The sequence below is a fragment of the Harpia harpyja genome, chromosome 12 (genome assembly GCF_026419915.1).
Source record: "Harpia harpyja isolate bHarHar1 chromosome 12, bHarHar1 primary haplotype, whole genome shotgun sequence".
NCBI lineage: Eukaryota > Metazoa > Chordata > Aves > Accipitriformes > Accipitridae > Harpia > Harpia harpyja.
The window spans coordinates 5,946,817-5,958,400 of NC_068951.1; the positions used below are offsets into that span (position 1 = coordinate 5,946,817).

At 52.9% G+C, this 11,584-nt stretch overlaps 2 protein-coding genes across 10 annotated transcripts in view; both read left to right on the plus strand.

Annotated features, from left to right (window-relative positions):
- The window catches only part of PHF12 (PHD finger protein 12), a 33,202-nt gene extending 25,067 nt beyond the window's left edge, over positions 1 to 8,135 (plus strand). For 6 of the 7 annotated variants that reach the window (XM_052804450.1, XM_052804452.1, XM_052804455.1 and 3 more), the window contains 6 exons: positions 110 to 232; positions 1,590 to 1,733; positions 3,790 to 3,888; positions 4,441 to 4,523; positions 6,232 to 6,370; positions 6,981 to 8,135. In XM_052804450.1, the coding sequence (XP_052660410.1) occupies positions 110 to 232; positions 1,590 to 1,733; positions 3,790 to 3,888; positions 4,441 to 4,523; positions 6,232 to 6,370; positions 6,981 to 7,315 (923 nt within the window). In that variant the 3' untranslated portion in view covers positions 7,316 to 8,135. Of the gene's footprint in view, positions 1 to 109; positions 233 to 1,589; positions 1,734 to 2,743; positions 3,691 to 3,789; positions 3,889 to 4,440; positions 4,524 to 6,231; positions 6,371 to 6,980 lie in introns of those variants that run through there. The other variant, XM_052804456.1, reaches the window with a different exon arrangement.
- A 696-nt stretch (positions 8,136 to 8,831) lies between these two features.
- On the plus strand, positions 8,832 to 11,525 carry DHRS13 (dehydrogenase/reductase 13). Of its 3 annotated transcripts, XM_052804469.1 has the most exons (5): positions 8,832 to 9,004; positions 9,135 to 9,253; positions 10,006 to 10,129; positions 10,208 to 10,519; positions 11,199 to 11,525. In XM_052804469.1, exons 1-5 carry the CDS (start codon positions 8,878 to 8,880, stop codon positions 11,501 to 11,503), a joined length of 987 nt encoding a protein of 328 aa, XP_052660429.1. In that variant the 5' UTR covers positions 8,832 to 8,877; the 3' UTR covers positions 11,504 to 11,525. The 3 variants fall into 3 exon arrangements, with proteins under 3 accessions (XP_052660429.1, XP_052660428.1, XP_052660427.1); XM_052804468.1 differs by having other exon boundaries at positions 10,006 to 10,519; positions 11,126 to 11,525; XM_052804467.1 differs by having other exon boundaries at positions 10,006 to 10,519.
- Positions 11,526 to 11,584: the final 59 nt, after the last annotated feature.

Below are 11,584 nucleotides of genomic sequence, written 5' to 3' on the forward strand. Positions count from 1 at the left end.
AAAATTAATCATTCTGAGCAGCTTGGAAGCAAAGTGCCGCCTGAGGGCTGGGTGCATGTCTCACGAACGTCACAGTGACATATCTTCTCTGCACCATCTTTCTCTCTAGATGGTAAGGTCAGTCCCAGCACCTTATCCATAGGAAGCGCTTTAACTCTACCCTCATCACTCACTTCAAACTCTGCAGCTATGTTGGACCTCACCAGTTCCCTGAAAGCATTTATGGATGGCGGTGAGTATTTAGTTCATTATCAGTCTCTACTAGCCCTGTGTGTTTTGCTTCCCTAAAGCATTCTGTCTCTGCTTAAGGAAAAGTTCCAGAGATAAAGAAGGGTTGCAGTCAGGTGAGGGCAGGGCTGGGTATACATTACCTTAAATATGTCACATGCTTCCCTACTTGTAATGTTGCCAAGGCAGCAAGGCCAATGAAGTGTTTCTGCCTGAAGCTTTTCTGGGGAATGATCATGGGCTGCTTTCCAGGTGGAATTCACATGCACAAACCTGCAGCCCTGCCATGTTGTGGTGCTAGCTGCAATCCAGAGCTGCTCCCGATGGGCGTAAAGTCCAGCAACAATAGATCTTGTAGTCGAGCAGTCACCTGAGTGGTGATGCTGTAACGGATTAGTTAATTTTCTGATTTATTTCTGCTTCTGTCAGTCTTCTCCTAGACAGGCCCATTTTTTATTTTCCTTTTGTTGCGCTTGGCAAGAAATGCCAGACCTTAGTGGAGTGACTTCAGGAGGAGGAGATTGCTGAACAGCAGTCATCAGTAGCATAGCAAGGCTGTTGCCAGAGATGACTTCTACATCTGAAGAACAGCCTTTCTGGTGTTGCCTGTGTGACCCTCTTTTCCTGGGTGAAGCCCGACTGCTCAGCCTGCCCAGGCTACCTCTCTGCTATTGGGGAAAGGCTGTTACAGCTCTGCTGCTTCTGCTTGCCCTTTTAAATGTTGTTGATGTGGAGAAAGCTCTTGGAAGAAGAGGTTAGCCAGCCTGCTTGCTGCCAGAAAGCAGACCTCTGTAGGGCTTTACAAATACAAACACTTAAAAGCTATCAGCAACAGATCTGCTTTAAAGCTCGTTAATAATATTGTCTGAATTGCCCTGCTTGGTTTAATTGACCCTGCTACGAAAGCGCGTGACTCAAGAATGAGCCTGTAGCAGCTTCAAAGGTGGTTACAGCTTTCCTCTGTAATGTAGGGTTAGACTTTCAAACTAGGTAATGGAGCTTCACAAGAAGGACCCAACCTGCTACCCAAAGGGGCATGATGTCTGCCTCTGCAGACCTGTTGACTCTGAGCCAAACCAGCAGATTTTCAACTTTAATCAGTCCTTGTTCCCCTAAACTTCTGCTTGCTGCCTCAGTTGTAGCTCTCTGGCCATCGCTGGCACTCTCCTCGCATGCTGCTCATGGGAGATGATATGAAGTAATAGATCACCTATATGTAAGATTCTTGATACTGCAAAATTTGTCAAGTCTTTGCTGTTGAAGCAAATGGCAAGTTTGAAAGTGGGACAGTTAAATCCACTGCAGCTCAGATTGCACCCTTTCCATGAATAACTTACTAATTGCTTTTTGTTTATTAACAGAGATTGAGATAAATATGCTGGATGAGCAGGTGATCAAGTTTCTGGCCTTGCAGAGAATACATCAGCTCTTTCCTTCCAAAGCTCAGTCTCTAGCGAGCAGTGTCAGTTCCCATCAGCAATCTCCTGTGGGAAACCACATTGAAGGTAAGAGCAGCCCTAGAATAGTTGGTTTGTGTTGAGCCATAGCTTTTTGGCACTCCCTTGCCTGTTCTTTGAAGGAGATCTCCCTCTTCTTCTGGTATCTGTCTGATGCTGCCTTTCACGTTTCTTTCCTCTCATCCCCCCACTCTGGATACCCACTGGCCAGAAACTCCTTCAGGTCCCTCTACTTAATTATTTACAAATTATGGCAATGAAAACACCTTCAGTAACTTCTGATTTTCTGCTGGAAATCTTTAGTGAAGTTGTGTTTTATTCATCTTAGAATTAGCAAGAGATGGGAAGGTTCAGCTGCTTTTGTTTTTTCCCCTCCCCTTTGAGATGGGCAAGAGAAGTATGTGAATTCCTGCTCTCTCTTTCTGGAGAAGTTGCTTGTGACACAAGCAAATGAACAGGAGGAACTGGGGCACAGAATATATGTGTGACGTTGTCATTGCCTGTTCAGAATAATGTCACCGTCAAGCTGAAATACTAAATGCAACTAATGCAAATAATGAAAAACAACTTGCGCTTCTGTTGGAAATCTCCAGATTCCTGAGTTCAGCATGGGCCTTGTTTATGGTCACTGGTATTGGCATGCTAACACCTAAAGCTTCAGGGGGAGCATGGCTTCATGTTCCTCCGCATGCAGCCAGGCCATTTAATCTGCTTTCAAGCACTAGCTGGACAGCCTTGTTGTGGGAGCAGTTGTCTGCTCCTCCTTCGCTAAGCCTGGGGGTAAATATCTAAGATAAGATCTTTGGAAGTCTGCTAGCTGTCAGTAACCTTCTTCTGAAACTCCATGCTTGCCTGCTTGCTTGCTGCTGTAGCATCACAGCATTCTCTAAATGCTTTGTCAATCTTCTTTTGAACACTGCTGTAGGACACAGCACCAGGCTGTGACATGAGCTGCGTTCCTGTGCTGCTTGTAACAGACGAGTTCTGGAAATTCTTCAGCAGTCTGCCTTTCAAAAGGCAGATTGATGCTGTTTTAACCCATCACCCTTTTTGGGCAGGAATGATGCATCCAGCTGACTGTTTAGCATTGCTGATGAAATATTAGATCCAAAGCCTTTAGTGAGCCCCGTTGAGCAAGCAGAGCCAAACAGCTGAAAGGACTTGTGCCGGGCAGCTGGGCAGAGGTGGGAACCTGCACGTTTCAGTTGCGTTGAGTGCTGCACGTCCAGTGATGCCACTCAGTGTGGCCAATGTTCTTGATGTAGGTGACTCTGCAAACAGTCCCTCGTAATCCTCATGTTCTGTTCTTTGATTTCACACTCCTGCTGTAAAACTGTCATGCAGATGTGGTACCAGGAGGGGCCTAAACTCTGCATTTAAGCAGCTTATTTTCAAAAGACAGCTGTGGAAATCCTAGCTAGGCCTGTGTGGTCCAGAGTTTGAAACCTGTTCCACAGGAGATGGTTTTCTGTCCAGTTAATGTGGGCACGTGAGAATGTGTGATTTGGACTTGGCTGCTAGGGAGCTGCTCTGGAGGCTCAGCCCTGGAGTAGCCGTTGTCCAGTGTGCCGTAGGGACTGACCTGAGGGTAAAGGAGTCCACTTGATAAATCATCCTGTCCTGGGAGCTGGGTTGGTCCCTGGACAAGCCCTGTTCCACCGGTTTGGTTTTCCTGCAGCTTCACTAAAAGTGAAATTGCAGTTGTTAAGTTGGTAACATTCACCAGCACCAATTTTTTTTAAGTGGCACTTTGACAGCAAGACTCAGCTCTTTTATTACCCAAAGTGGAAGAGATTAAGAAAGAAGCTAGTGGTAGGAGGCTTGTGTTTTCCTCAGTGTGGCTCCATTGTGCACACTCAGTATTAAAACTCCCCCAATTGCATGGCTTGTGTGGGTTACTGGAGAGAGCAATTTTCTCTGACAACTGGCAAAAAGATGTTTAACGCACAAACATTCCTAGGAGGTTGGGAATTGGAGCTGAGGCCAAAGCTGACTGCATCCTCCCTAGGATCTGTGCTTTCTGGAGGGTAGCTCTGTGGGCACTGGGGTCAAGCAGCCTTCGTAGCTGATAACATTGTTCAAGTAATTTCTTTTTATCTTGCAGCGCAAAGAAAGGAAGTACAAGCCCGGGCGGTGTTCTATCCTCTCATGGGCTTAGGGGGTGCAGTCAATATGTGCTATCGAACCCTCTACATTGGGACAGGTGAGTAGCTTTTTCTGCCCTGACCTTTCAGAATCAGGGTGGTTCTCCCTGGCCCTCCCTAAGTGTTTGCCAAGCGGGTATCAAAGAAAACAGACGCATTGTGGCTGCTTGTACTGGGATTCTTCGCTACCAAGAAATGTGGAAATTCCCCGTCAGCTTGAGTCTTTGAGGGGTTGCACCTTTGTAACCTGGCTGGTATCAAAATTAGCGAAATGGCTGTCCTGTAGATTTAATGCCTTACTGAGGGAGAGGAGAGTTACAGTTTGCTTGCAGGTTTCATTTCTTTCTGCCAGATTCTTCTGGTGCTCTGGATAGACCCAGCAACTGTGAAATGCTCTTCAACCTTCGTGGAGCTGCTAGCCTTCCCTTCCCCCGCTGAAACTTTGTTCAGTGGCTTATCACAGCATTATTCATGCAGTCCTGGGAGCTTGAACAAAGGCAGTTGCTCCCCTGTTGTTTTGCTAATTGAAGTTTAATTCTGTCTGTTGTTCTCTGCTGCCTGACAGTTTTTTCTGAAATGAACTGAGCCTGTTTTGTCCTCCCCATTGACAGGAGCTGATATGGATGTGTGCCTTACAAGCTATGGTCACTGTAACTATGTGTCTGGCAAACATGCCTGCATATTCTATGATGAGGTGAGTGCCTGAGTGTTTTGGGTTTGGGGGGGGGTGGTGGTTTGGGTTTTGTTTTTTGTTTGGGTTTTTTTTTTTTTCTTAATTTTTATTATTTGGCATGCATGGCAGTGGGAGCTGGAGATGCAGGCAGCAGGTTGTCTTTGTGTGGTGCTCCTTTGTGGACTACAAAGTAAGAGCCAGGGCTGTGAATGGTTTCACTCCACTGAAGGCTGCGTCAGCGTTTTCTGTCAAACCCTTTTCTGAAGCACAGAGCTCTGCCAGCATGATTTCTCTGAGCTAACTGCTTGTGGACAAAGATTGACCACAAGTAAGCACTGTCACTGCTGGTGTCTGGGGAAAGAAAAAGTCGTAGAAACGGTTCGATACTTTTTGATCCAGCTGCGTTGTTAATAAAAGCTAAACTTTACATGTCAACATCGAACCTCAGCTGGAACAAAACAGGGAACTGCTCTGAGTCTCTTGCTTTCAGGTGTGATGGTGGTGCAAAGCGTTCGTGCCATCTGCAGTACTCTGTATAAATTATTTATGTAGCTAAAATTTCAGTTAAGCTCTCAGCATAAACACAGGTCTACAGTTGCTCCTTAACTACAGTCCAGAGATAAGTTTGTTCTTGAAGTAAATAGACTGGCAGGTCTGCCCATAAAAGCACTGCTGGGGATATCTCTTAGCATGGAAACAGTCTTTGAAGCAAGATAGTCTTTTATATCACCATTTGTCAACCAGCTATTGAGCAGGATCCAGGATTAACCCAGAGCCAGCTTTAGCCATTCCTCCAGTGCACTACAAGCTACAGAACACACTTGGTAATGGGACCCAGACCTTAAATCTGTGTTGAAGCATCTCTTCACAGTGGTCAATGCTAAATCAGACTCTAGGCACTGAACTTCTTCCATACTCCAGCAGGCCTCCTGCAGCTGTGGTCACTCTAGAGGGAGAATTCCCCCTCCTTAGCTCTGTCTGCTGTTTCTGCTTCTGGCCATGGGCAGCTGAGGCTTGGCCTTGGTTTCTGCAGTCTAGCATGTTACTTGAAAACTTACTCCCCTGTGCATGGGGAATTTTTGTAACTTGATTAATGCTCTCTAGTCCCTGGGGGACAAGGTCTTCAGCCCTCAGATGATTCCCGTGAGCTAACCTGAAGTCTCCTTCACTCTGTCAACATCTTCTGCAAAGCTCAGTTGAGTGTGACGCTGCTTGTGTAATGCTTTGTGTCACGGTAATGTCTCTTGGCATTTCAGCGTCTGCAAAAGGCCTGTAAATCCCAGACTGTCTCTTACCTTGTGGCTGCTGCAGCGCGCTGGCATCCCTCTTGCCATCTTGTGTCTACTTTCCAAAGCACACCTTTTCCCTGCTAGGCGCAGGTCTTGGGCCAAGTTTGCATCTAGTGTTAAAATGGTGTGCTCGCTTTGTGAGAATCAGCTTGAATCCCTGTTCCCAAAAGATCTGTCAGTCCAAGTGCAGTAGGTAAAACCTGCTTCTTTTCAAAGCTGCTTTGGCCCTCCTTTCCTGCCGGGAAGCAGCTCTTGCTGGGGAAAGCCAGCTCTTCTGTAAGCATGAGCCATGCACGAGGGTCAGGTTGGTGGTCTCTGAAGCTGGAGGATGTTTAACTGCTCTTATTTAACCATTGACAGTGGAGTGCTCCAAAGAGATATACGGGCAGAAGCCCTTCTGATGCGATGTCTTGATTCCCTCCTCTTCCCTTTTTTTTCAGAATACGAAACATTATGAGCTGTTGAACTACAGTGAGCATGGGACGACCGTGGACAACGTTCTGTATTCGTGTGACTTCTCGGAGAAGATGACTCCCACTCCTCCCAGCAGTATTGTTGCCAAAGTGCAGAGTGTGATAAGTGAGTGTTGAGACAGCACCAGCCCCACGTAACACCACAGGGAGCTATTAGAGGGGGACAGGAGCGGGTGCAAATCGATTCCTTGTTGGTGCACCCCTTGCAAAAAGGGGAGGCTCTCCACTGGCCTCAGCCTGGGTTACACAAGACCTTCCTCTGCAGGCCTAGGGAGTGCCTCAGCCTGCAGAGTGCTCTGCTGTTAACCCCTAGTAACTCCTGCCTCTGGTGCTGGAGTTAACCAAGCTCCAGGTCCGTGCCTGATGTCAGCTCTGGCTGATGAACTCCAGTTCAGAGCTGGACTGAGGAGTTTTCCCATGCACGTCCTCCCCTCCCACGCTGTAAGCAAGCTATCTGGGCTGTGCTACAGGCATCCCATCCCTGCATGGCTTACTCCTGCTCTGCACCTGATTGGTTTCCTCTTTTTTTTTTTTTTTTTTTTTTTTTTGTTTGGCTGCCGATCCTGTTTCCCTTTTATCAGCCGCTCACTGCAGACAACTGAAATGCCTCGTGGCTGGAGGATCTTACCCCTGAGGCACCTCAGCAGTAGCCCCTGTTGATGAAAACAAGCTGCCGCTGGCCTGCCCGAATCTTATGTGTGTTTTTAATTTTCCAGAACGACATAAAAGCAGAAAACAAGAAGAGGAGCTGCATGAAGAAGCTGCTGTGATGAATTCGCAGGCACAAGGGCAGCATCGGAAACCCTGTAACTGCAAAGCCAGCAGCTCCAGCTTAATAGGGGGCAGCGGGGCTGGCTGGGAGGGGACAGCCCTGCTCCACCATGGCAGTTACATCAAGCTGGGCTGCCTGCAGTTTGTTTTCAGCATTACCGAATTTGCGACCAAACAGCCCAAGGGGGACACTGCCTTAGTACAAGACATGGACTTGGAGGAGAAGCTTTCTCTGAAACCCCACCAGGTGCCCGTGCTGCGGTCCAACTCAGTTCCCTAGGAATTTTAGGAAGAGAGCTTTGGAGTAAAGAAAACACCCTCAGACTCTTGCAATGCAAAAATGTACAAACCGAGGTGGGATTTTCTGTGTCGGCCCAGAGACTGTTCACACGCCGTTTGCATGAAATGAAGAACGTTTAACTTTTTTTAATTTTTCTTTTTTGCTCAAGTTTTAGGGGCATTTGCACATATATTTGTACTATACATTTCATTTTAAAAGGAAAACTGCAGTGAGAGCAGGACGTGTCAGAGCGAGGGGCGACCGCTGTCTGACTCGAGGACTCTCTCTGACAGATAGTTCCCATGCAGTTGTAAAATAATCAGAAACTTGTTCTATTTTGTGCCAGTGACAATAGTTTTATATTAAAAGAGAAATACAGTTTTCATACAGCAAATCTATACAATATCATTGTTTTATTTAATGTAAAGAAGCGCTCTTCTTCCCACAGTTATTTTTTCCATCCCTTCCTGCTATGGTTGCACTACAAGTAGCTACTGTGTATTATGGGCAGTGAGAAATGAGTTCTTTTCCTGGTGTCCATCCTATTTTTATTTCAAATAAGGAAAAGTGTTGGATTCTGTGTAAATACATCAGTGATGGCATTTTTCAATGTTTTAAAGCTGTGTACAGTGCTACATGTGGTATGACGTTCCTCAAATTGTCTATTGTAGCAGATCGTTTGTCGTAACCTGTCTGTCTCTTTTGTTTATATGCCACCTCCCCGCAGCAGAACAGCTAGTTCCACTGTACATAGTAATTGTAACGTTTTAGACTTTACAGAAACTTTCCTGTATTCTGTATATAAAAAAAAAATACTTCACATTCTGTTTTCTGACTGTCTGTCTTAACTCTTGTCACCACAACCTGGACCTTCCCCAGAGTGTCTGACTGCAGAAGAGGAGCCCCCAGCTGCGGGAAGGGGCCGTGCCGAGGTGGCAGCAGCCTGGCGCATCCTGCGCGGGGATGTGGGATGATGCTGGTGGTCCAGGATGGGGACCGGAAGGTAGTAGAACAGTTTGGGTCGGAAGGGGACCTTCGCAGGTCATCTGCAGTGAGCAGGGACATCTTCAACTCGATCAGGTCCAACCTGACCTTGAGTATTTCCAGGGATGGAGCATCTACCACCTCTCTGGGCAAGAGAGGTGGGGTCTGGCTCTAGGGGTGACAGCGTGCACCCCTTGCCCTCTCCCTTAGGGCATCGTGCTGTGCAGCAGCCGCCTCTCACTGCTCAGGGTTTGCAGCAGAGGAGGCAGCTTGAGGTTTGCAGGCAGGCGGCCTCGTCCTCTCCCCGTCTCACCTCTGCTCCCACCCGGGGCCGCACGAATCCATCTCATCCCGCAGAAAAAGGCTGGGTGTTTTTTGGTTGTTTTTTTTTTTTTTTTGCAAACCCGGGCGCTGCGCTCTGTCCTGATAACCCCATGCTTCCCTTGCGAAAGAACCCGCCTCGGCCCCTGCCCTCCGTCCTTCCTCCCGCCCCGGGGGAGGCGGAGGCCGGTTGCCGGGGCGGGGCGGGACACCGAGGCGGCGGCGGTGGTCGTAGTACCCGGTAAAACGGCGGCGGGATGGGGTGGACGCTGCTGGGTGCCGGGTTGCTGCTGGCCCTCTACACGCTGCTCCGCCACGGGCTGCGCCGCTCCCCGCCGCTCCGCGCCCGCCCCGAGCTCCGCGGCCGCACCGCCATCGTCACCGGTGAGCGCCGGGAACGAACGGCCCCGGGAAGGAAGGAAGGAGGGGAGGGAGGAAGGAAGGAAAGAAGGGAGGGAGGAAGGAAGGGCCCGGCCCCGCGCTCACCGTTACGCGCTCTGTTCCCGCTCCGCAGGGGGAAGCAGCGGCATCGGGGCGGCCACGGCGCTGGAGCTGGCCCGCTGCGGGGCCCGCGTCGTCCTGGCCACCCGCAACGCCCCGCGGGGGGAGGCCGCCGCCCGCCGCATCCGCACGGTGAGGGCAGCGGCAGCGGCACACACACCCCCCCTCCTCCCGGGACAGCCCCGTGGGACGTCCCCGGGTACCCTCGGGGGGCAACCTTGGGTGACGCCGGGCGCTCCCGTGGGACAGCCCTGGGTATCATATGGGCAGCCCCAGGACACCCCCGTGGGCACCCCGAGGAGACCCCCGTGGCACACCCCGGGGACAACCCCCAGGAGACCCCTGTGGGCGCCCTCAGGGGACCCCCAGGACTCCCCTGGGCACACCATGGGACATCCATGGACATCACATGGGCACCCTCAGGGGACCCCCAGGACACCCTTGGGCACCCCCAGGAGACCCACATGTCACCCCCAGGAGACGTCCCTGGGCATCACATGGGCACCCCCAGGAGACACCCGGGAGACCCACATGGCACACCCCAGGGACACCCCCATGGGACATCCCTGGACATCACATGGGCACCCTCAGGGGACCCCCAGCAGACCCACATGGCACACCCCAGGGACACCCCCAAGCACCCCAAGACACCAGCACCCTGTACCACGGGGGCTGCGTGGACAGCCCCAGCCCCAGCACGGGGCACCCCCCCATCACCACCACCCCCAGCCCACTGCAGCTCCCCCCCCCTCACCCTGGGCCAGATCCAGTCCCCAGAGCATCCCCTCTACCCTCGGCCAGATCCAGCACCCCCACACCCCAAGGCAGGGTGCCCCCCACCCCAGTCCACCCCAGCCCTGTCCCAGCCTGCGCCGTGCCTGCAGGAGACGGGGAACGCAGAGGTGCTCTTCATGCAGCTGGACCTGGCCAGCCTGCGCTCGGTGCGAGCCTTCGCCACTGCCTTCCTGCGCCAGGAACCCCACCTGCACCTCCTCATCAACAATGCCGGTGAGCGCCAGGACCCCCGTCCCCCTTCCCTTGCACCCCCGGATCACCCACCGTGGGTTGCCATCGCCTCCTTTGCAGGGGTGAGCGCCGGGGGCACGACGGAGGATGGTTTCAGCCTCCCCTTCCAGGTGAACCACCTTGGCCATTTCCTACTCACCCAGCTGCTGCTGGAGCGGCTGCAGAGCTGCGCACCCAGCCGTGTGGTCATCGTCGCCTCCCGCGCCCACTGCGCCGGCCGCCTGCGCCCCGACACCCTGGGCCGGCCACCCTCCGGGCTGTTGTCGACTTTCCAGGACTACTGCGACAGCAAGCTGGCCAACATGCTGCACGCCCGCGAGCTGGCCACGCGCTTGCAGGGCACCCAGGTGACGTGCTACGCCGTGCACCCAGGTAGGGACCCGGCTCTGCAACCCGGAGCTGGGGCCGGTGGGACGGGGGTGGGCTCAGCATCAGCATTTGCGTGGGGTGTTCTTTGCACGGGGTGTCCCTTCGTGCAGGGCGGGCTCTGCGTGGTGCGGGCTTCGCACAGGGCTGCCTTTGCACGGTGTGCTTTTTGCACGGTGCGCTTTTTGCACGGTGCAGCCCTTGCACAGAGAATTCCTGCACGTGGAGCATCCCCTCGCGCAGAGTGTCCTCTGCATGGCGTCTCCCTTTGCACGGAGCACGGCGCAACCTTTGCACGGCGTCCCTTTGCGCGATGCCCTTTTCGCGAGCGCGCCCTTTGCACGAAACATCCCTTTGCGTGGGGCGTCCCTTTGCAGGAGCATCCCTTTGCACAGCGTCCCTGTGCACGTTGTGTCCCTTTGCACGAAGCGTCCCTTTGCGCAGCGCACCCTCGCACAGAGCATACTTTTTTGCATGGAGCACCGTGCACCATTGAGCCGCGCGCCACCATTGCGAGGCCAGATGGGGCACGGGCAGCACCCCCCGGGGAAGGCCGCGGCAGAGCTGCCCGTGCAAAGGCCACCCTGGCGCGGCCGCTTCCGTTTCTCGCAGCAGAACCGGCTCCCGCGTGGGCCCTTCCCCGCCGGGAGCCGGGATGCGCCACGGCCGCTTCCCCTCGCCCCAGGGTTCGTCAACACGGAGCTCTTCCGCCACACGCCGCTCTGGCTGAAGCCGCTCTTCCTGCCGCTGGCCTGGCTCTTCTTCCTCGACGCGGCCGAAGGCGCCCAGACCTCCCTCCACTGCGCCACGCAGGAGGGCCTCGAGCGTTTCAGCGGACGCTACTTCGCCGACTGCCGTCTGCAGGAACCGTGGCCGCCGGCCCGCGATGACCGGCTGGCCCGGGCGCTCTGGGAGGCCAGCGAGAGACTGGTGGGACTGGGGGGGCCCGGGGGGAACCCCTCGCCGGCCCCTGCTGCTGGGGTACAATAAAAGTGACGGTGGCAAAAAGGGAGGGAGCCCCGGGTTGGGTGTGAAATGGAGCCCGAGGAGGAGGCAGAGGACGGCCCGCGG